This window comes from Colius striatus, chromosome 6 (genome assembly GCF_028858725.1).
Source record: "Colius striatus isolate bColStr4 chromosome 6, bColStr4.1.hap1, whole genome shotgun sequence".
NCBI lineage: Eukaryota > Metazoa > Chordata > Aves > Coliiformes > Coliidae > Colius > Colius striatus.
Genome location: NC_084764.1, coordinates 3,280,149 through 3,304,594, shown reverse-complemented (window position 1 = coordinate 3,304,594; position 24,446 = coordinate 3,280,149). Strand labels below are relative to the sequence as shown.

The following is a 24,446-nucleotide window of genomic DNA, read 5'->3' as shown; positions in this document are numbered from 1 at the left end:
GTGTGACAAGGGGCAAAAAGAAAGAAGTCAGACCAGTTGTTTAAACAGATGCCAAAGATTTTTATACAAGGAATGTCATGGCTGCTTTTCTCTTTGTGCATTAACATGGTAGTAAAGCTACATGCATGGAGGGCAGAGGGGGCACAGCCTACAGACCAGCAACACACTGCTCACCCTTTAAAAAAATAAAAATACTTTGAAGCACAGAATAATGCTGGATGTGCAGAATGGCTGTCTGTCTGTCTTTGTGAAGGGAGGAGTTCTACCTGCTCGTGCCCTCCCGTGGCCAACTGTCAGTTCATAGCAAACAAAAATCCCGTCAAGACAAGCCTGAAGGTGTCCTGGAACGTCTTCTAAGCCCCACTTCCCTGCATGGGCCAGATGCAGCTGCAAAGGGCAAAGCCAGAGCTGCTCCTTAGCAGGAAAAAGCCAGTACACTTGTTCAGAAGGTAAGAGGAGTCTTTTCTAGTAGTTAATTTAACGGTACAGTCCTAAACCAGGGTGTTGGGCACTCAGCTACACAAGAGCACACTTAGTAAGCTGGAGGGGAGAAAAAAATGAAGTATCACAGTTCCAGGACATTGCATCAAACTCTGGCTGCTCCAAGAGGAGACAGCTCTCACGTGGTGGAGAAGGATTCTTGTCTATGTAAGCCAAGAAGGGGGGACTTCAGACAGTTAAATCCAAGATGGTCTCTTACTTCTTATAACTGGAACCACAAACCCACAGTGTGAGACAGTATTAGTTCGGTTAAGTGGTGCTTCTGATGATAAAGAGCAGTGAATTCATTGTGGTCCTTCAATAAAAGGATGAAGTCCAGGGAGTGGCAGTTGGAAGGAGCAAAGAAGAAAGGTTCCCATTTGCCAGGTGGATTTGGAAGTTGGCATTATTAGAAAGTAAAAAAAAGAGAAGTTGAATCTGTGCAGTTTCTATGCAATCACAGCTGAGAACACAGAAGCTCCAGAGACCCTGGGATCACTTCTAAAGTGTGGGGAAATAAAAGTCATCACAACCCAAACAACTCAAACTTCACTTTTCAGAACTGCCCACGTCACTTGTTCTCTTGTTCTGTGATGGACAAAACTTGTAACTCAAATGTGCTGGCAGAGAAACGGGAAGAAAACCTGAGTACGTGACAACATCGTCGGGAAGAGCAAGACCCTGCTAACTTTTGATCTGGTAGTGAAGTTGAAACAGCGAAATCAGAATGCTTTGCCACGTCCCTAACGATTTGCTTTACCTTTTGGAGCTCTACTGGTCTATTTTCAACTCTGGCACTGCAAGACCACCGCTCCTATTGCAGTTCAAAGCCGCTGATGAATCTGTGTCTCATCTTCCACGGCCACGAGTGTGGCTGGTTGAATCACCAGGTGGAATTCCCACATCGGCGCTGGAGATTTCTGGCAGCACAGAGTCCAAACCTTCCTCAAAGGTTATATCCTGGTCAGCAAGACGTTCCACAGGAAGAATCAGAAGGCTTGAAGTCTGATCCAGTATAATAAGGAACACCACCATCCATCATTTGAACTAGGAATACTCAAAGCTTCATTAGCCAACCGTATTCTTAACAGGCTAAATTGTACATAGATAGATATAGACATAGATACTTTTTTCATTGGAATAAAACACACTGGGTTTTGGTTTGCTCATTTACAAGGGAGCTCCCTCCCTTCCCCAGTTCATTTGACATTAAAACCTAGAGGCTGAACGTAAGCTCATTCCCAGTGTTCCAAGATGAATACAACACGAGAGGAGGCCAGAAACTGGAAACATGCACTCTGGCTGCAACAGGTTAAGAGGCGAAAGGGACACCGGATAGTTTTCCATTCGTAACCCTGAGAACATAAGGAATTGCAAAGCTCTGGAGGAGAGCCTGGGGTTAAAGGTCACCAGGCTTTTTATTGCAGTTGAAGCAGACTCGCACCGGGTGATCCCAGCCGCGGGAGGGAACGGCGCGGCGGTCGTGCGAGCACTCGTCGCAGAAGCCCTGCCCGCAGGCCCGGCAGTGGTGCTTGGACAGTTTGATACTGAATTCCTTCCGGCAGTTGTGGCAGTGCAGGATTTCGTGGTCTGGCACCCAGTAAGCAGGGCGAGCAGCGTCTTTTACCAGACCTAGGGAGGAAGTGAGGTGTGGGGTGGAGGGAGAGAAATGAGAAAGAGGGAGAAGAAAGTCATCTGTGAACAAGGGCACGTCAGGAATGTTCTCTGGGGGACAGACTCACACCCTGCAAGCCCTACCACTGCTATGGCGAAGGCCCTCCTGACAGAACACTTCAGGCAACCAGTGGCCACTTAGCCCATTCTGCCTTTCTTCCACGTTTGACCACTATTCCAAGGGACAGTTTGTTTCTCCTTAAATGGTGGCACCTTCCCTTACTCAGACTCTTCCAGAGGCTGACATACTTGCTTTTCCCTTCTTTCAGTTTCAGCTGTGGCCAAAGAACAGTCACTAAACCAAATACTCAGACTGGCATGTGTGATCTGAACTGAGAAAGGGATTTATTCTGCCTCTCACCAGTCTGACAACAAAGGTGATGGAAGGATGTGCTGTAGGCAAAGCAGCAGAACGGTGATCTGTGCAGTAAGTAGGAAGTCAGGTCCAACAACAGGAGACAGAAAGGCAAAGTGTTTGCTGACATACCTGAACTGCTACACCCAGCAGGTGAAAGAGCAGTTCCCTGTGTGTATTAAGCTCACCACTGAAGATCACAGTACTGATTACTTCCCCATCATTACCAACCTGAATGGCTTCAGATTCTCAGCCCTCCCTTTGCAGAAGTACCAAGTGCCAGCAGTATCCATGAACACACTTAAAGGGCACTCAGCATGTCTGGAAGAAAACCCAACCTGATCAAATGCTTCCTAATTGGCCGGTGTTTAAGGAACTCCAGCTGGCAGGTCACTGTAGTGCTGTGTCAGGGGAGCATGAACTGCTCACAGCTTGGTGCACACAGAATGGCACAACAGGGAGAGAAGTTATGAACTGCAGAAACAACGTGCTGAAAACCAAGAGGAAAAGGCAAGCGAGAGAGGTGTTGAGGGGCTGTAGAACTCTTGACCAACAGTGGTGACACAGCAAAGGTGCCAGCCTGTCACACAAACTCTTCAGTAATCACAGGTTTTGCCTCTGCAAACACAAAACCACCTCTAGATAAAATAATCTGTCAGAAGAGAGCAGAGCTCACCTAAGGGAATGTCCATAGCTGTCACCACCGCTCCAAGAGTGTTCTGCACAGCTTCTCCCACCTTCCTGGCAATAAGTGTCCCCCCTTCCTCATCTGAGGGCAGCTCAGCCACATCTGCACGACACAAGCATTAAAGGGCTCAACACCCGAGTTCAGCACAACTTCTGCCAAGTTTCAGTTAATTTACATCAGCAAACCCCAAAGGCAGCTTGGAGCCTCCCCTCAGCCTTTATCTCCCACATCCACAATCTTGGATTGCAGGGTTTTCACTTTCATTTCAGCCACCGTGGACCAAATGCAGAGTCTGCTGAAAGAGCAGCATCCCTGCTGTGATGCAAGCTCCACATCAGCAGCAGCTGCTGGCAAGGCAAAGTAAAGATCCCATTAGGAAGCAGTTTTGTCAGGGAGTCAGGTATTTTCATAGCTCATTGCAAGGGTCTCCTTCCTGCAAAAAGTCACTGAGCTCTAGAGCTACTCACTGAAAACTGTGCAGAGCCCAGTTTGAACAGCACCATCTACACCCAACGGGAAGCCAAAGCCAAGGACTTCAGATTCATTATTGCCCAGGAATACATCTGTCCCCACCAGCTCCAAATTACCTAACTGGATGCCTCTGTTCTCGTAGCAGTTGTCGCAGACGCGCACCGGCGCTGGTCCCCATCCTCGCTCGGGCACCGGACGGGTCTTGGAAGAACAGCCGTCGCAGAAGCCCTCTCCACAGGCCCGACAGTGATGTTTAGTGTCATTGTCTTTAAAAGGGGTGTTGCATTTATTACAACTCTAATCAGGACAAAAGAGAATGATAAAAAACTGTTAAGTTTGATCTTCCCTTAAAAGAAAATACAGAGCAGGATCCAGCTGGGCAAGACTCAGGCTGAAACTGTTGATAAATAAGTTACAACTCAAGACTTGGGTGCTGCCAGCCACACAGCTTTACCCTAGGGAAGTGATTCAGACAGGCAGGTGCACAGTGGTTAAGCCACTGGGATCCCTTCAGTCACAACCACCAATAATTCCAGCCCCATCATGCAGGGCTGAACAGTGGATATCCCATCTTTGTGGGGGGGAAGAACTCAGAATCACAGGATCTTCAGGGTTGGAAGGGACCTGGAAAGCTCATCCAGTGCAACCTCCCTGCCAGAGCAGCACCACCTAGGGTAAGGCACACAGGAACTCATCCAGGTGGGTTTGGAATGTCTCCAGAGAAGGAGACTCCACAGCCCATCTGGGCAGCCCCTTCCAGTTCATTGAAGAAGTATCTGTTTCCTGCAAGCCACAGGTAATCCTTTCCTAAGTCAAATTGTTGTTGCCAGCTTTTTTGCATCTGGTGTGAAACCAGAGTTTAATCTCTGCCCCTATAAAAATAGTGCTATCAACTGCAGCAGCTGGATTTAAAGTGTTGATCCTTTGCTTTGAAGGGAATGTTCATGTGTGACAGGATTTTCCATGGGGCTGCTGGGAGAGGAGCTCATAAAAAATAGGAGGAAACAGTGTCTAGCAGGGCTGGGCAGAGACTCTGTTCAGACTTTCTCTGTCTGAGTCTAGAACAAGAACTGCTGAAAGCTTTTCAGTTCTCTCAAAAATCATAGGAGAGGGGCTTGCTGCAATAGAACAAGGCACATATGGAACCTGCTGAACACTGTACTGCTGAAAGGGCGAGGAGACGGGGTTTTAGCTATGCAAAGCTCTCCTCTGATGTAGCTGCTGTTTACCAGGATCTGAGAATTGGGCCTCCAGTAAGCTGGGGCAATCTGGTCTGTCAGCCAGGAGGTCACGGCTTTGGTGGGTCCCAGGCTAAGTTCAGATACCGATTGTGCCATGAAATTCATCCCGTCCAACAAACGCTGCGCTGCATTGTTGTTGTCCTTCAGAAATCCATCACTCTGCAATGAAACAGATATTCATTTGAAGAGAAAAAACTGGGAAACCTCATCTTTTTAGATGCAGATGGCTCTGTGACCCACTGCTGCTGCTACACTGGGCGGCAAGCGGGACAAGGAAAATCAGCAGCCCCGCTTTGAAACACAGAGGTGGGTTTCAGTGGTGTATCATTCACACAAAGTGTTCATAAACTGGCAACTAAGCCATTTCAAGACAGCCAAAAGATGACTGAAGGCCCTTGCAAAGGTTCTTTTCAGTAGCAGAGACGAGGACCAGGTGTAATGAAAGCCAATCCATTTTCTCCATCAGTACCCAGGAGAACCAACACAAGCGTGTGTGTGGCTGCACACATATGCAAGGACTATCCAGCAACCAGACTTGGAAGCATAGAACTGTCTTGGTTGGAAAAGACCTATAAGGTCATGGAATCCAAGCCCTCCCCTCACCCTGCCAGGCCCATCACTAACCCCTGGCCCTCAGCACCTCAGCTCCACAGCTTTGGGATCCCTCCAGGGCTGGGGACTCCATCACCTCCCTGGGCAGCCTGGCACAGGGGCTGACACCCCTCTCAGGGAAGAAGTTCTTCCTCAGCTCCAATCTAAACCTGCCCTGGGGCAACTTGAGCCCATTTCCTCTTGTCCTATCACTCATTACTTGGGAGAAGAGACCGACTCCCACATTGTTACAACCTCATCTCTCCCTTCAGCCTCCTCTTCTCCAGACTAAACACTCCCAGCTCCCTCAGCTGCCCCCCATCAGACTTGTGCTCCAGCCCCTTCCCCAGTTTTGTTGCCCATCTCTGGACACACACTTACCCCTGGCCAGACATGTTCAATTTCTGTCCTCACTACAGTGTTCACAGGATCCTGGTTGCCAAACCAGTACTGCCGGCTGCGGTACACCACCCCGCAGTTGGGGCACTCAATCACGTATCTGCAGCACAAGAGACGGGGTTACACACCTCAGGGACACACCAGTGCACAGCAGGCAATGAGGAGATGTCAGTACTCACCCTGACCAGGCATACTTGGCAAGGCCCAGCCAAGGGGAGTCAGTGGAAGCAGAGGTTTTTGGCACCACGCTGACCTCCATCCCTCGTTCGTAACAGGCCTGTAACACAAAAAGCTCAGTGCAAACTACATCCTTGTGAAGCCAAAGCTGTTTGGCCACAGAAAGGATATCATTACCACACAGTGGTCTCCACAGCAAAGGAGAGCACTTATCAGAACTGATGCAAAAACCAAACCAAACCCACTCTCAATAATGACCTCAGGGAACTCTTTCTAGAACAGTAAAAAACTTGATAGTGTCTGAAAATGTTCCACGTATCCTGCACACATCCTTCAGAAAAACTGGCTAACACAAACCAATGGGCATAAGCAAAGAAGAGTGACAGCATCAAGTATGTAGGTGGTCAAGATGACCCAGGCTGAGAGGAGCTGGGTTCAAAATGTAGCTCTAGCAAATGACCCTGAGCACACAGAGGTGCCGACACACGAGTACAAGGGGGATCAATTGTTCTTGTCAAGGCCGGGAGCACCTCTCCTATTTAAAAAAAGAAGCAAGAAAACAGGCAGATGCCAGTGCTGTTCCTCAGTTACTGGGCCCTCCTTTCCTTCTCCATTCTTCAGACCTTGTCCTTGTGTCACAACTCACCTTGCACGTGTAGACTCTGTTATCATACTGGTGTGAGTATCTGCACCGGCTTTTGGATTCGTGGGGGATTCCTTCCTTTGCATGGTTCATGCTCCTCTTACAGCCACACCTGAGTACAAGAGCAAACCGTCAGCTGATGCTGTTAGACAGGGCACAAAGGTCAACTATCTTGCATTTGTATAGAAGTTGTAACCCCAAAACCATTCCCACAGCTGGACACAGAGCAGTGAGAGCACTCCTCACTGAAAGGCTCTTCGGGAGGAGGTGTAGCGGTTGCTTCAAGCAGCACCACACAACAGCCTCCTGCAGGAAATGATCACAGTGGCCAACTTCAACCTCACAGAGAATTTTAGGAAGGACTAACCACGTTTGAAAATCGACCAGAGGAGAGTTAACATTGCTCCTAGATGCTGCTAGAAATTCTCTAATGAGTGGAAAAGAGCAGGAGGGTAGCACCTTATCACACTGCAGAGAGGATGTTTCCGGAAGCATCATCAGCCATAACATGATGCTGCTCAGAGCACTGGGAGCCACCTACTGCCCTTCCAGGCTCTATTTTTGAGCTCTTCCCAGAGTCAAGCTCTAATCAAACCTGGAGTTCCACTTACATGGAGTCACTGAACACAGTCCAGGCCCACGATGTGTGCTTTAGGGTTGTTTATACTGTTTAGGTAATAAAACCATCAGGGAAAATCATCACAGGAAGATTTATGGGATTTAGACACTCCTTGCATGCACTGGGGAAAAGTTATGGGCAGAATAGGTCTGTAGCACAGCCATACACACAAAACCAGAGTAGGCAAAGACCATGCATCCAGCTGGGATGCAGCAGCCACCCAATTCACATAGAGTTGAGGTGCAGCAAATTCAGCCTGGAAGATGGGTGGTGTCGGGTGTCAAGATGTCACAGAAACTTTTCATTCCATGGCTGCTGACCAGGGCAGCACTTTCTTCTAGAAGGATGAGGGTGTGTTTCTCATCTGCTTACCCACAGCTGAGGCACACAGAGGAGCATGTGAAATATTCATCTGGAAAGAAAGAGCTGTGAGCCATCTGGTCATCGGGGATCTCCCCACTGAACCGGTCACTCAGAGCCTGTCAAGGACAAAAGAATGAACTGGTGAGGGACTCAGAGCAACACAGACATTCTGTGGAAGCTTTTGCAAGCAAAAGCAAGGGTTCCTCTGCCAGAAAGGGAGGCAAAGGGAGTGTCCACTGCCCATAAATAATGCCTTACTAACCTGGCAACCAGCACAAGGATTAGAAACCAAGCAAAAGGACAATCTTGCACTTGTATAGAAGGGGCCTGAATGCTTGTAAGGCCTCCTCTCCTCCTGCTTTGACTTTCAGAGTAGAAACAGGTGGTAGAAGCTTGCATCCATCTCTGTGCATGCAACCCAGGCCCAAAAGAGCAGGGTGCTTGCTTGCACTCTGGAAGCCTCCACGAGGAAACTGAGAGGGTCACAATGTGCTGCCTTGGACTTTCCTCTGGCCCCTTGAACAATTGCTCCTCTCTGGTGAAACGGCAGGAATGAGATAAAGGGACTTGTTCCCTTTCCTGAGAGCATGTGTTCCCAGGTTCAGTCAGTCCCTAGCCTTGGCACACTTATCCCAGGGAAAAGCAGAAGAGGGGAGCATCTCTGCTGTCTAACAAGGGTTGACCACACAACACATGGCCTTACTCAGATAAGATCACCACATAGACATCTGATGTCACAGAACTTCAAGGAAAGCTGCTTCCAGATCACTCTCAAGCTTGTCTGACACTGGCCAAGGAACTGATACATCAGAGGAGGTGGACATAGTTCTCTGGCAAGCCTTGTGTGGTTGAGAAGTGAACCAAACAAAGTTATTTTGTGGTCAGTAGTGATCTGAGCACAGCAACCACTTCACTGGACGTGAATTTCAGTATCCCAGCAGCTACACATGAAACTAGATCACCTGATTATTGTAATCAAGTCCTAGAAATTCAACTGGAAGGAACCATCCAGCTGCTTTCCCCTTGCTGCCTGGCTGCTCCCTAATGCGAATTTGAAGACTCAAAAATCCCTGTGATATCCCAGCAAGGTGAACCTTCTAATAAAGTCACCTGCTGCTCTTTCCAGTTCCTCTTAATTGGCCTTCTGATGTGATACTGCCACCTCTGAAATGATACATCCTTTGGCTTGATCCCATCTTGTTTCCTAGCTACCAACACATCTCCATCCTCCTTTTTGCCTCCCAGCCCTTGGGTTACACCACACACAGTGCTAGGTTTTGCCAACCATTATCTCCCTCAAGTCTCTGGCATTCTCTTCCCCATGTGCTGAGGCCATCCTTAATTTCACCAACAACTCCTTCTGGGCCTCCTCTTTGTAAATCACTGTCAGTAAGTGTTTGTCACAACACCAAGTGACTTCTTTTGTCACCTCCAGCCAGTTTCTTCCCAGCTTGGCTTTTTGATTTTGCTCTGTTTTGCTCTTCAGCTTCTCTTGACCTTTCAGGGTCTTTGCTAAGGTGTGTGTTTGTTTTAAAGTAAAAAGACAACCCAAACCTACAACCAATTACCCAGCTGACCTGCCTGTTAAAGCAAAATCCTCATCTTCATGGGAGATGTGTTTTATGTCCAGCCATAACATGGTGCTGCTCAGAGCCACTGGGAGCCACCTATTGCCTTTCCAGGCTCCATTTTTGAGCTCTTCCCAGAGTCAAGCTCTAATCAAACCTGGAGTTCCACTTACATGTAGTCACTGAACACAGTCCAGGCCCAAGATGTGTGCAAGTCTGTGTAACTGGCTCACACACTCTAGGTTTATCATCTGCCACTGACAGTTACCAGCAACAGAGATACAAGTAAGGGTTGTGATGCTCTCTTTCTCCACTTACTTTTAGTGCTTTGTAGATAACCCCAGGCTGCCGAGGTGAGCGAGTGGTATTGTTCTCCAGCTGCTGCTCCACAGCTCGCCTAAGCCCAGAGAAATCTGTTGGAGGATTGTATGTCCTTGTTCCCTTGTAGTGGATTGAGCTGAAAGCCTCAGGAAAACAGCTTAGCTTCCGAAACCGATCCTGAATGAGCTTCTCAGGAACCTCAGAAGGATGATCTATATATAAGAGTATCAGTGAGTACATAAACAACTGATTGGTAAAACTGGTGTTTGCATTGCACAGTGCTTTCACATGCCATACAGTGCTAGTTTTCCCAATTCTAATACATCTGGAATGGAGTTACCATTCTATTTTACAAGAAGGAAAAGGAACAAACTGACTGGTATTTAATACACAGCTTTACAATCCAAGACCAACTTCCACAGGTAAAAACAGAAGCATCTAGATTTAGAAACACAGATACCCAGCATAAGAAGTAATTTATGACATAATGTAAGGAAACTCCAAGCCAGCACACTTGTTAGCTCTTGTAAACCAGAGCACAACTCATCAGGTGCTAGGACTAGCTATCCTAAGTGGAGGACATGAACCTTACATGGGCAGTTTATTCTGCATGCCAACTCTGGAGCAAGGAAAACTGAACCTCTATCAACCCTTTGTACCAGGTGAAGCACTTCAGAACTAGTCACATCAGGTCAGACTCCATAGAGACAACCACATTCCTCTGCCTGCTTCCAAGGGCCTGCTGTACACTTCACAATAAGGCAGGTCCCTTCTTCCCTGCCTTAAACCCACATACACACACTTATCTCAATTAACCATTGAGACAGATGGTGACAGCTTGCTGCAAATCCACCTGCTAAGAGGTTTCTTTCCTGTTCCTACTATGACCAGGAGTGACATATCATTTTTTACTACCTTGCCTTTGCACACTGGTGCAATTATCACTATGGGTCACTCACTCTGACCTGCTGAAACAGCAACATTGCAACAACAACATGCAGCTCTGCATTGCTAACCAGCAAATTGGCATGTCAGAAAAGGAACTGCCTTGGCAGGTGAGTTAAAAGTAACTAGGAAGTCACCTTAATAATAACCAGAAAGAATGCCAAGTTCTTCTGCTAGCTCAAAACCTCAGTGGTTACAAAAGCCAAAAGGAGAATGTGAGCCAGCAGACAGTTGCTGGGGTATTAGACAGCAGAAGACTCACAGATGTTCACAGAGGGGAGGACCAAGCCTCAGCCTCTGCAAGCCAATTCATTAGGGTTCTGTCTCATAAAAGCATCAGAAATAGAAGGAAGAAAGGTTTCACCATGTATTTTGAAACATGGAAAAAAATGGGGACAGGAGAAGAAACTGAGACCCCTGTAGAGTCAAAACCAGTGCACTTCACTCAGACATACACATAAAACACACAAATAGCCATAATCTGGTACAACACTACAGTACTGGCAAAGAACTGTGCCAGGCCTGCTTCTTTGGCCATATCAGGTACTTGCCCAGAGAAAAGTGGTGTCAAACCCCCACGACCTCTGTCCCAACCTCACACCAGCCTCAGAAAAACATTGGTTCACAGAACTTAAGTTGAGTGAGGGTACTGTAAGTATTAAAGTTCATCACTTTCATCATTCTTGCTCGTCCTGGTTTCTACAGTTTTATTTAGGGGTTTTTTTTTGCAACAAGTTACTCCATATCTTTGCCAAAATCCCAGGGTGTGTCAGTTTTCACCTTTGCTGCCATATCACCCATCCTCACCCTCTTGTGGGACGACCCCTCCTACAGCAGGCAGAACTCACATCACCACCACTCAGTGCCAACATCCAGCTGGCTGAGAGGATTACTGTAGCTGATCTGGCATAGTCAGCTCACCATCAGGGAATGCTCTGCTATTTCCATAGCCTGTTTTTTCCAGACTCAAACAAGTGAAAGCAAACACCAAAGCACACCTTTTTCACTGTAGCAAAGAAGGCCGAATGCTCAATGCAACCTGATCATCTACAGATAGCGTTTAGCACATGGTCATCCAGTTTCTTGCTGCCTACTCACCAGAGCCCAGGAGCTTGGTGTACACAGTCTCGTGAAAGATGATGACACCTGGACCCAAAGTTGACAGAGGAACATCTAGGCCACAGCGGGCTGTGGTAGCTTTTAGCTCCTTGGTGAAATGTTTTAAATAAGCCTCCGAGGCATCACCAAGGAATTTGAAGAGATCATTGTGGAGCCTGTCAGCACGAGTACGGTAGATGACAAGGTCAGAGATGGCCAGGACCTTCAGCAGCAGCCTTGTTCTCTGGCTCAGGTTGACAGTGGCCCCCAGGAGACCCTCTGTGTCTATTACCACCACTTTTCGGACAGGGTCATAGGCTGCCCAGACTCCGACTGTGCAAGACTCTTGGGCTGGAGACGTCTTGAAGACTTCCCGGCCATAGAAGAAAGTGTGGTTAAGGGTGTGAGACTTGCCATCCCCTGTGTTCCCAAAGATGGACACTACCTTTAGATGCTGGTCAGGATTGCAGTCCAGTTTCTTAATAAAGTCTTCTTCATTCCTTACCTTCAAAAAAACCAGAAGAGATAACAACAGTGTAACTATGCAACGAGAACAGACAACACTGAACACAGAGCTGGCCTCAGGGTTTGGAGGATGAGCGACAGTGATTGCTTCCTGTTCAGGTTTCATCATAAGTTACTTGAAGCACTAAGAAGTCTGAAGCAAAACATTAAAAAGCAGTTTTCTAACATGTACACAGCTGTTGTAGGGGTTTCCAATAGTGTGGTGCTGCTCTGGCAGGGGGGTTGCACTGGATGAGCTTTCAAGGTCCCTTCCAGCCCTGTGATTCTCCCACTAGTTGTGAGGTTCAAGTTTGCTTTCTAAACTCCTTCCAAGAGGAGCCCAGGTAGACCTGGATCCAATCTTAGCCCTCTGCTCTGAAGTTCAGACTCTAGGCTCTGGCATACAGCCAGTTTATTACAGCTCAAGGTGGACCCTCTCTCATGACAATGGTCCTGAACCAGGAAAACCCTGGGTTATTATACCCTGACAATCCAAGTTCTCCTTCCCTCTGGTGAGGGTTGGGTCCAACAGTAATATCTGAGCCTGGGGTCTTGTTCCTTTCTCTGTCTCCACCTGGTTTCAGTTCTTTTATCAGAAGTCCCTGGTTTTACTCAGGCAGATTTATAATCCTCTTATCTAGCTGCAGCTGGGTGTATCAGTGTCAGCAGTCTTTTGGTAACTTCAGGCAGGATGATTTCCTCCTCCTTGTTTAGCATAAGGCTACTCCCAGTGCTTTGTCACCCTGAAGTTTGTGCCCTCAGGCACTCATCAAGTTGTTCTGCTTTAACAAGTCTCAGTTCATTCTGATTTTGCACAATTACTTCTAATGTTTTACAATCAAGTTCTTTTGATTCCCCCATCAACATGAACAGGACTTAGGCACCATACAGCTGTTTGGGAACTGATGCCTTACAGCTATTACCTACTGAAACCTCTTGTTCCTTACCCCATTCCCTGAGGCAGTCCTTTCAGAGAAAGGAGCATGACCTCCCTTCCAGAACAGCAACTTGGAGAGCAGCAGGCACTCTCAGTAGCTCAGACCTCTTGTCAAGCATCCAAATTAGAGTCCAGAAGAGGGGAGTGCTTTGTCACCTTAATCTGCCTCATCCACAGAGGCTAAATAAGCACATTTTTAGGGAGAAAAAGCTCCTCCACGCACCTGGAATGCATCTACCCACAGCCAGGGGCTCTCAGACACAGCCTGTCTTGCAGGCTGATAGATCCTTCAGCTGGAAGGAGGGGCAGAGGAGAAGAAAGCAAAGTTTTACACCCAAGTCAGGTGGTCAAAGCAGGTCAAACTGGCTTTTACTGAAGTGCCACAACTCCCTCAATGGTACAGTTTAACAACTTACTGTATTGGGCTTTCATTTAACAGAAAACCACACCACACAAACACAGAACTGAGCAGACTGCTTTCAGCAGGCACCTTCTCTTTGCCTCCACACAGATTTAAGTGACAAGCCTCATGCTATTTAGGTTAGAGAACAGGGCATTTTCTGTTCAGATGGCAGAACAACAGGGAACAGATAAACAGGAACAGGTTAGGGCTCAGTTTGAGAGCCTGCCTTGTTTCTGTTGCAGAACATGGCCTTGGCTTCCAAATGTTTCATGCTGCTGGTTGTTTACCACTTGCCTTTTCTTCTGCTCCCAGGCTTTATCCACGTGTTTTGTGACATGGAAGAATAATCCTTCTCAAAAAGTTCCCTTCTCTGTCATGATTCAAAGAATCCCCATCAGGTGAAAGGGGCAGAGCTTCCCTCCCTCTCCACTCCTGCAAGTTCTTTGGCCGTTTCACCTCAGTGAGTGCAGCTGGAAGGTCTCAGGATACATGATCCACAGACGCCACGAGGTAACAAATGGTTTCTTTGAACAAGTTTATTCTTAGATCAGCAAATTAGTTTGAGGCTCAGCCAGCCCCATTTGCTCTGGTCAAACCTATCAACAGAATCTAGATTTTGAAGGGAAATAAAAATCATCCAGTGTGCCAAAACACTAAGAAGTAACCAGTGTGCCAGCCTGAGGTTGGGAACAGCAGGCAGGAAGAGAAAAACCCCACTGTGAGGCTGCAGTGGCTTCTCACAGGCTCAAAGCATTCAAGGCAACCTCACAGTGTGGAGGAAAACAAGAAAGAAGTCAAAAATGCCCTCAACAGAATCTTTTCTGGTGTCTGTGGGAGACCATCAAGACACACCCAAGTTACAGGGGCACAACAGGGGCTTGTTACAGGGTCTTGTTTGGCAGCTGTGACTATTAGCTTATCATTAGGAAGGTTGAGGTGACAGATGCACCTGGACAGTGGCTCTGGAGATGTCTCTGTGGAAGAGAGGAAATTCTTGGCTCATGGGATAGATAGCTCCTAAAAGCCTTCACAGATTTAGAATACAGTAACATTATGTGCACATAAGCAAAAAGGAATATGATCATTTCTTCTCCTGACTGTTTTGGCTTTAACTCCTGCCTCCCAAACTTCCTACCATCAGGGTGGCAAACCCTCTTTTTGCCAGTCAGCACTTCCTGGGCAGCACAAACTAAACATCAGTTCTCAAACAGTTGCTTAATACTGGCAGGACAACAAATAAGTAAAGGTCTGTTAGGCAGCACTGCTTATTATTCTGGTATCAGTTTGTGAGAGTTTGTGGAAGAGGCTGAGTCAGTAACCTCAGAAGACACAAAGGACAACAGGGAGCAGAGGGGTAAGGAAAGCTCTGCAATGCTTTCCCACCAGGAAAAACAGGAGTCAACTCACACAAACTCTGCTGCAGCTGAAATGGTCCCCAAGCTGAGCTAATGCAAATGTCCCCATCACCAGCCTTCCTTTGCATTCAATGTACTTTAACAACTGCTGATACCAGGGCGACTTACTGTGGGAAGAAGAGCTGGATTGCTGAGCCAGACAGAAGAAAAGTCAATTCCAGATCAATAACCCAGATCCCAGGTATGGTTTTGCATCCCACGACACCCTGTTACAATAAACTCCACGGGTGCAGAGGGGTGGTGGTGAGGTGCAGGGAACAAAGCCAAAAACCAAAGCAATACAACAACAAAACCCCTTTCTTTTGTTGAATATGCTTGTGTATCATTGGGTGTTTCCTTGCTTGGGTGCACTTCAACCACTGCTGAGCACAGGGAGGATACTTGCAAAGAGCCATCCACAATAACCCCCATCCAGCAGTCAAATCTACTTCCCTTCAGCAAGTTCCTTGAAGACATTTGAAGTTGTAGTGGGTGTAATAAATGTCCAAGTACTAACCACCACTGGGCTCAAGATACTCTTCTCCATATTGCTTCTCACCATGCAAAAAGAAATTTGCATGATACCATGCAAAACTGTTCCCAGACCTGTGTCCACTCACACACAGCCCAAGAGCTCCATGCCTTTGACAAACAGCAGAGGGTAAACAAAACCTTCTGCAAATTGCACAGCAATGTCAGTTCAGAATGAAAACTTTGTCTGTCCAACGTGAGACAAGAGGCATATCTCTCCAGCCCCTTCTCTATTTTGCTGTTTCTAGTACCAGAGACTCATTCACACTTTTGTTACAGCTCACAGAATAATTTCTTCTAGAATTAATTACTCCATCAAAGCTTAGGATCCTGGTTAGCCTTCTTTTATAGTTTTGACTACATTTCTGTTACCAACTGTCATCCTCATGCAGTCACTCCACCCAGGCTGAGCTGAAAGCAAAGGTCTTCAGCAGGAAAAACAGAGAACTTGACAGCTAAAGCCCTCTCTAAGGAGGAGACAAAAACTCCTACCATGCCGCTGTGGAACACATTTAGATCTGAAGCCTGTCACCTGTATGTGGAAATACTTAACAAGATTCCTAGATCCAAGCAGAACTGTTTAGGAAAAGACAAGAACCAAGAACTGCTCAAATGACATTCCTTGGCAACAACTTTTGTTATTAAAACAGTAACACATTCAAAGCTTAGGAACAAAACCCATAGAACCAGAATGGAGTTTCCAGTGACTTGCACTCACACAGTCTGAAATCTGTCTCCAGGCAAAACAAACACATGGAGACAATCAGACATTTTCACCAGAGTTCTCCCCTTTTAGAACTCTTTATGACTCCTTTAGGCTTGCAAATATTCACAGAAGCAGTGCACAAAGCCAGAGCTGTGCCACAGCAACACAACAGCTCAAAACAAAAGTCAAGAGTGCCTGGCATAGTGTTCACTGAAGTGCCTTCATTTCTCATCTTACACTGTCATTTTGACTGACATCAGCACTTTTGTTGTTGCATTTTGAAACCTTGCTCCTTGTTTGACCCGATTTCACAGAGTATTTCCAATAACTAAAATCCGTTTTCTGGAATCAAGAAAGATACTCTCATGTCAATACTTCCATTTATGAGCCATTACCCTTGTCTGACACCAGCACACGACAATGCTTCCTGACACACAACCACCAAACCAATAAAGAGGACACTGTGCTCAGTGATGTCCAGTGACAGGACAAGGGGCAACAGGTACAAGCTGGAACAGAAGAGGTTCCAAAGACATATCCTGCTCCTGCTGGCAGCACCCAGCAGCCCATTGTTTAAGTGCAAAGGTGCACAGCAAAGGAATCACTAGAACACCTCCTTTCTCCTACCAACTCTATTTAGTTCAGGAACTCCTCAAATGGAACACTGGGTAATTCCAGAGGGGCTTGCTACCAGCATCTTTCACCTGTGACATGCTCCCCATTTCCTCTATATCCCCACTCATTTCAGCATATGGACAAGAGCCAGCAAGCAAGCAAGGGATTTTACCTCCACCACAACCCAGGAGAACTACATCATGAAGAAGGTGCCAGAGCAGTCCCAGGGAAAAGCAAGATTTCTAAATGGCTATGTTCAGATGAGATAGGAGTCAGCCTGGGACTGTTAAAGGAGCTGTGTGTTTGTTGAATGGATGGCTGCCCTCCTATCTTCTAAAAATACTGATACATGTCCAGGGGAAGAAAGAAAACTCCTGACCAGCAATTGCTAAACAGTTTTCCTACTATTTGATTCCAAGAACAGAAGAACAGTACACTTCAGTACAGGAGAGGGAACTGCAAAACATAACACACTGGGATGGGAGGAACACTGAAAAATACCAAAGTCATAAGAGGAAAATTCCTGGAGTGCAGCAGTGCAGCAAACTCCCCAAAATACTTTGGCAAGAAAACTCTGAAGCACAAAAAGAAAGAACACTCATCAACAGCACAGCAACAGAAATCACACATCCTGGTCTAATGGATCACACTGACCTAAAGAACTTGGGTCCTTCTACGTTTCCTCTTCCTCCTCTACATCAATGGCAAATATATCAACTTACAGCATATGGACTAAAATTGCCAGGAACTTACAGCTGACTGTGCTACTCTAAAGCACACACACAGAAAATACACCACCAAAACCATTCCCCCAACAGCAAATCAAGCAGAAGCATCACAGGAACTATTTGCTAGACAGATGCTTTTCTAGGACAGAGGCAAGCAACAGGACTTAAGAGATCGTGATCTTCTCTTGGGAGAAGTCAGTTTGCACTGACTGAGCAAGAATACTTGACTAGGAAAAGCATTCCTAGTGACTCTTCTTTCTGTCACCCCTAGACTTAGGCCAGACTCAAATGAAGGGGAAAAAAGTCACAGTACCTTCATCAGGTTTACAGTGGGAGTGAGAAAAGCAAGGCAGCTAGCACTCTGAGAAAGCCATCACTTTTTAATGCAGGGTTATTTAATGATGGTATAAAATGGTCTGCAATTAAATAAGGGTCATTCTGTGTCATCTGAACTGACTGCAAAGCACTATATAGGTGCTGCTCAGTATCTGCTGAGGGAAAAGAGCTTAGTCCTTTAGGTAGCTAACCTTACTAGCAGGAATAAAAAGAACTCAGGAAATGGGATTGGAGTTAGAAAACTGAGATATCTCTTGGTAAAATAAAAAGACACAGCTCATTGAAGAAAAGGACCTCACAGTGTGCCTCAGGGGAGGCCCAGTAATGTGTATGCTCCTCTCTGCCACATCCAAGTATAGTGCTGGGGATATTATTTTTGTAACTACCTAGAAAAAAGCAGCCCAACTTTGTTGTCTTCCCTCTTCCTCAGTAAGAAAGGCTGAAGTCACTAACTTCTATTTTTCTTTGCAAGCCAGAGATTGGGTAATTTCTGAGTTTCTGGTCAAAGATCAGTGAACTCTTTAAGGCAGACTAATAACAATCAAGCAGGTCCCTGTCTTCTGGAATCAATGAAAGAGTTTACCTATACTTCCTCCACACTTCTATATGGTATATAAACTGCAGCCTTAATTGGGGCTCTGGACAGTTTGTTATCATAGAAGCCACTAGTGCCACTACAACCAAGTTCAGCTCCTGTGGTAAGAATGCTCAATATGTTCCCCAAGATAAAAATATCAGACTGTGGTTACATGTTGTTAAGCATTATTTACTACTTCTGAGGCAGGAGAGGAGTTCACTGACACATAACTCTCTGCTTTATGCTAAAGAGCTCTATTGCAAAGGTGTTGTATAAAGACAAAGCAAAAACAGATACTGTCCCAGAAACTCTATCAACATCAGTACAAGAGATGAAGACAGGTAAAGATGAGTGGAAAAGGTCATGAGACAGTATAAGGACAAACTATCCTAACCCAACTCATGTTTTTATTGTTGTATTTGTCTGTGTTTTTCTTAGTAGATCCATGAGAATAAGGGAGCTTTTAGGAAAGATCACTGAATTGATTCCGTAAGTTCTGAGGGGAAGTGCTGCCTGTGTGCAAGGGGCAGCCCTAGGGACAGTGCAATGATGCTTGCTTGAAAAGGCAGCAAGATAAGAAAGGAAAGCTGACATCTTGGCAGAGCAGATCAGGGGATTCAGTTGAGGGATTTGCACACATAAAACAGACATGGATGCAGACTGAGTCTAACACAGCACAGAGGAGCTGCAGAAGATGCAACGAGAGCAGTGACAAGATCAAAGCAATTGACCAAGGAAGAAATCTCCACAATATCATTCTGAGTGATGATGAGCCAGGAAGATTGACTATATCAGAGCCAACAGATACTGCACTTATCAAGAACAACGTGATTGACATCTCAGCTTCAGATATGCAATAGATAAGGCCAAAAGTTTAATACTGTGTAAAGAGAAACTGCATGACACAGCTTGAGACAAAGGGCCTAGGATGGGGTCTAAGCTGCAGGTGATGCCAAGTCGTAAAATATGTACAAGATTTGTTTTCTGATAGAAGTCAGTAAGGTCTTATAAGGGGCAATAAGTCCTGGCAGAAGGAAAGGAAAACTTGTGGACAAAATGGCTAGGGTCTAACTCCCAATGAGTCACAAAGCATCACGCTGCGTGGTATGAGACAGCTGAGGCTGGACTCCATGAAGAACAACCTCTCTCTCTCTGGGTCTTACACAGGCTTCCAAAGTGAACTTGGATTTAACCTTTAGTTGCATTTTCTTAACGTGAGATAACCAACCTCTAATGGAAGTGCTCAGATATAGCACTGGTATGCTGAACATCACCAAGAAGCTCGCATTTCACACATGGGAACTTAAGCCACCATCAGTTCTCTAAACACAACTGCTTTCCAAGTGGTAGTTTAAAATGAGACCTTTCCTGACTAAGTGGATTTGAAACAAGCACACGAAATTCTCAGCTTTCTGAGCTTATGGTTACATTTGCAAGGGACAAAAAGCTCCAGCTAGCTTTGAGCAGGGCTCAAGGCTTTGTGCAACGTGGCACGAAGACAATTACACAGGCCTCAGAATGATCATAGCTGTATCAGTGCACTGCTGAGCCCAAGCTGAGGATCTCCACCTCTCAGCTAAACTAATTTGCTCAGGCACAGCTCCTTATAGATTAATCTACATTGCTTCTGGATCTGGAACAAGCTCAGGCATTGCTTATACATTATAACAGTCCTTTGGTTTCAGAGCTACCACCTCCAAGGAGCCAACAGGGACAATGAGATGAAACAAAACCACTTGAGCTTAACAACTCCCAAGTTCCAAAGGAAACAAAACAAGAAATCCCTTTGCCTTGTGTTCCCATCTCATTGAACCACTTTCAACTTAGTGGTTTGTAAACATGTACACATCACCGAGTATCTCAATCCATCATGTTTCCTCAGCAGCACAACTAGTTTGGCCTAATTTTCTAGGAGCAGCACTTAACGTTGCTACGACAGAATCTAACACTGATTGCAAATCAGCAGTTTCCTCCCTTAGGTCCCAACTAATGCAACAGTCTTGAAGTTCCAAAGGTCAGAAAGCAGACAGTTAAAGATAGCTGGACTCCATAATTCTGACATAAATCCTTCTCCTGCCTGCTCAAGCTTACAAAGCCACACACTCTCAAACCCTGAATCTCCACATTATTAGTTTTAGCATTTTTGGACAAAAAGTTGGTTTAAATAAAGAACATTCTCCCCAATAATCTTGCTAACAACAAACACAAAAGACCAAGGATCACTTTCCTATAGCTAAAGCGTCTGTCTGGTATTATCAAGGGCAAAAGATGCTACAGGAGATGCCTTCAGAGCCAGCTATGCAACTGACAGCCCTCTCTAAATAAAGGTCACTAGCAGAAACATCCCCATAACAGCAAACCCTTTAAAGTTTCAGCTGCCAGAAAACATTTTAATTGAAAGCTCTCAAAGTGACACTGGCTGTGAGATGTCATGTAAGTATTCAGCTATGAGGAAGAAAAGATCACTCCAGATGGATGAGCTCGGATCCAACATCTTGCCAGTGAAACAAGATCATTTTTGGAAAGCTTTTTCAACCCTGCTCTAATGAAATTGTTACGATCCGATAAGGGACCACTGATGTCCCAATAAGGAAGCTGCCTTTATGGCCTATGACATTTAAACAGCAAAGCACTTGCTTGCCAGAGGCAGCCATAAGTCTACCTCAATAAGGTTTCCAGATTCGAGAGTGCAAAGGTAACTTTAAACCTGTACAACCACACACAGCCACAGCTTGTGAACAGCTTTCCAGGACAGCCCTGTTTGAAGGCACTTCAGAGCTTGCTCTAGTGGCTACATGAAGACTATGAAAAGGCTTCACATTAAAAAGTAACAGCAGCATCTGCCAAGCATTACAAGGAAATGTCTGTTAGTACCACTGCTATACTCAAGACACCATCACTCAGTTCACAGTCACTGGTGTCCTGTATAGCGTGTTCCATGTCAGTGCATTGGAAGGAGTGTTGTCCTTTCCTCCTTTTCCCCTCCAAAAGCCAAGAGCATTTGCCAACCTGTATACCTGAACTGCCCAAAATGTGACCCATGTATTCTGCACCATAAAGTGCACATGCAGTACAGATAAATACAAGATACTGAAGTCACAATTCCTTGCCACACATGGCAGACACATTGGCTGTTACTATGACGGACACAACTAACCCACCAACATTCAGAGTATCATCACAACTCTTTTTACCACTGCTAGTATGAATATGTTAAATTAGAGCAACCAGACATGAGTCTTCAGGTGACTGCACATTTTCTTTCAGTGTCTCCTCAATGAGGTTTAACATACAAAGGATGCAAACTGGAAACTAGATTTTCAGCTGTGTAAGTGACCTGTTCTGTGACCTCCACACATTGATGTTTTTACAGTTGTATTTTTACATCATAAAGTGCTTGTGCTCATCAAAAGAGCCAACAGAAAAGCTCATTAATTGCATATATTGAATGCAAGACTCTCTGAAATAATGTCTCCTGTTCCTAGTCAGCTAGGATCTCTATTAACAGCAAGCCTACTCCACATTGGTGGCCAACTTTCCCTTCTTCCAGCAAAAGGCTAACACAGAATAACAGTTGTGACGAGCAATATATCTCAGCCATGGCGTCTGTATGACTTGGATGGCACACTTTGAACCCTTATTCCTAAAAATCAACTGGATTTACTGATGTCAAAAGGAGGACAGCAGCGAGCCACAGACTGGCATTAGCATTGCTTGGTACAGTGCCCGCTGCTAGTCATAGGGCAGGAGGTTGGCTGCCAGCACTCCCATTTGCAGGATATCTACTGCAATACTCCCAGTTCAATTCTATTCAGGAATGATCAGCATCCTGCACAGAGAGCTCTTATCTTAGTTTTGTGTGTCCCAGTGCAGAGTCGATTCACCAGCTTCACTTACCAAGCCTCTTAAGAGGAGGCTCTTGCCACACGTAAGGTTTTAATGAACTTGACCTTTTGAGGAACTCTTGAGCAAGGCCACTCTGAGGCACTGGGTATTTTAGGCCCAAGACACTCACTCAGTGCCACTTAATTGGTTATCTTCATGTTGTTACCGTTGCTGCCAGTTACGCTCAAGAATCAATCACGTATCACAGCAGCCTGTTAAGCCCAGACAGAAAATCTTGCCTGTTCTCACCTGAATCTCCTCAGTTTCATCCACCAAGAGGAAACTCACAACTTTCTCTGTCATCTTCCTTCTCTTGGTCTCCTCATCCATCCCCTCTTCCTCCTCCTGCCCTTGGGCTTTGCCAGGATGGTACACAGTGACGGGGTGCTTCCTTCTGTTCCCCCCAGCGTGCGTTCTCTTCTGACACTCCACGCAGAGGTTGATTTTGCACACCTGGCACCTCACTGCTGCTATCTGCCTCGAGCCCGTCATACTGGCATGCATTATGTTCCCGTTGGCACCTTTGCAGGAGTCACAGTACGGGACATGGCCGGGTCTTATACGGGTCCGTTCGTGGTTCCTTAACCTTTCTGGCTGATGCAGCTCTTCTTCACAACGCTGGCACTGGAGGCTCCTGCATTCGTCACACTCAAAGATTGCTTCATCTGTCCCACTGCAAACATAGCTTTCCTGGCACAGGAGGGTTGTGTTCTGTCCTTTCTCTGCAGTTTGCGTGTGGGCGCTCATCTTCAGACTTCTTCAAAGCAACGTTTTCCCTCCTGTTTCTGTTTCAAACAACGACACGTGCAAAAGTCAGCTGCAAACTCAGTACTGCCACAGGGGAAATAAACAGAACAGGGATGCTGTGTGTGTTTAAACAATAAGATTCATACACTGACCTGCCACCAGGAAGAGTCTTGTTTCAGTACGCACACACAAAGTTTTCTTTCTCCACGATGAACTTACACCAACGTGGCTGGTTCCACATATCGTTACACTCCAATGCTGGTGTACAATCTTTTTCTTCTCCTTAGCTATGTAATAATGTATTTTCAGCGTCGACAAAAGAAACCCCTCAGTCAGGTGTACTTCAGCACGTAGGGCAAGTATTTCCCTGAAGCTGAGATCGAAGGAAGACAGCTGGTGACACAGAGGTAAAGAAAAGGCATTAGAAACGCACAAGTGCGGGCACATGTACACACACAGCGAGAGGACTGTGTCAATACTAGAAAATTCTCTGCTTTCACTCCCCAACTAAGCTCCTCCTTCACAGTTCACGGTATTTATTTGCTGGGAATTTCCTGATGTGCTTCAGCAGATAAACAAAAAAGCCGTTCTCTTTGTGCACACTTCTGACAACGCTGGACGACGATCCCTAGGGCGGCCAGGGCTGTCGGACGACGGCTTCTCTCCCCTCTCCGCCCCACGGTGCCACAGCGGGTGCCCGCCGAGGGCAGGCTGCACACCAACCGCCTTTGTCTCGCCCCGCTGCCTCCCCGGCCCTGCTCCCCCACACCGGCCCTCGGCCGCCTCTCCTCCCCCCTTCCCGGCCCTCCCGGAGCCGCTCTCGCCCCGTGTCCTCGGCCACAGACCCGGCGAGGAGCGGCGGGGGCCGCGCCGCCGCTGCCCCGCGGTGCCCGGCACTTGTGGCTCGGGGCGGCCGCCGCCAGCCGGCCGCAGTTACGTAACGCCGGTACCACCGGGAGCCCCGCACCTACCTGGGGCCGCGCACCGCGCCTCTCCGGCGTATCCCAAGCAGCGGCCGGGGAGGGTGAGGGGGGAATGCCCGCGGCTTCCTCTCCCCCAGCGGCGCCGGGGCACGGTAACAAAGGCGGCGCGGCGCGGGCCGCCGCGAGCCGGGCTATTGTTTACGAGCCGGCCGCCACCTTCCTTCCCCTTCCTCCCGCCGGCACCCGGTGACTAAGGAGTCGGGTCCCGGCCGCGGCTTCTTCCTCCTTCCCCCCCGCTCCCTCCGCGCTTGGCGGGGGGGGTGCCCCGCTTCTCCGCCCGCAGCGGCCCAGGCAGCGACCCGACCATGCGGCCCGGGCGCCCGGGAGGGGCTGGGCAGCGCAGGGCACGACCCCCGCCGCCCGCTCCCCTCGCTGTCAGCCGCGATCAGCTGACGGCGGCCAACTTCGGCGTTATTTTCTCATCGCCGAGACGGGAAGGCGGCGGGCTTGGAGGCGGGGCGGCGCGG

At 47.0% G+C, this 24,446-nt stretch overlaps 1 protein-coding gene across 2 annotated transcripts; it reads right to left on the bottom strand.

Annotated features, from left to right (window-relative positions):
* Positions 1-36: 36 nt before the first annotated feature.
* ZFYVE1 (zinc finger FYVE-type containing 1) lies at positions 37-24,413 on the bottom strand. Of its 2 annotated transcripts, none has more exons than XM_061998143.1 (13): positions 23,968-24,413; positions 23,149-23,389; positions 22,499-23,034; positions 11,634-12,138; positions 9,588-9,802; positions 7,711-7,817; positions 6,723-6,831; positions 6,079-6,176; positions 5,882-5,999; positions 4,898-5,068; positions 3,785-3,965; positions 3,186-3,299; positions 37-2,112 (listed from the first exon to the last, which is right to left on the bottom strand). In XM_061998143.1, exons 3-13 carry the CDS (start codon positions 22,994-22,996, stop codon positions 1,880-1,882), a joined length of 2,349 nt encoding a protein of 782 aa, XP_061854127.1. In that variant the 5' UTR covers positions 22,997-23,034; positions 23,149-23,389; positions 23,968-24,413; the 3' UTR covers positions 37-1,879. The 2 variants fall into 2 exon arrangements, with proteins under 2 accessions (XP_061854127.1, XP_061854128.1); XM_061998144.1 differs by lacking the exon at positions 37-2,112 and adding an exon at positions 2,121-2,999.
* Positions 24,414-24,446: the final 33 nt, after the last annotated feature.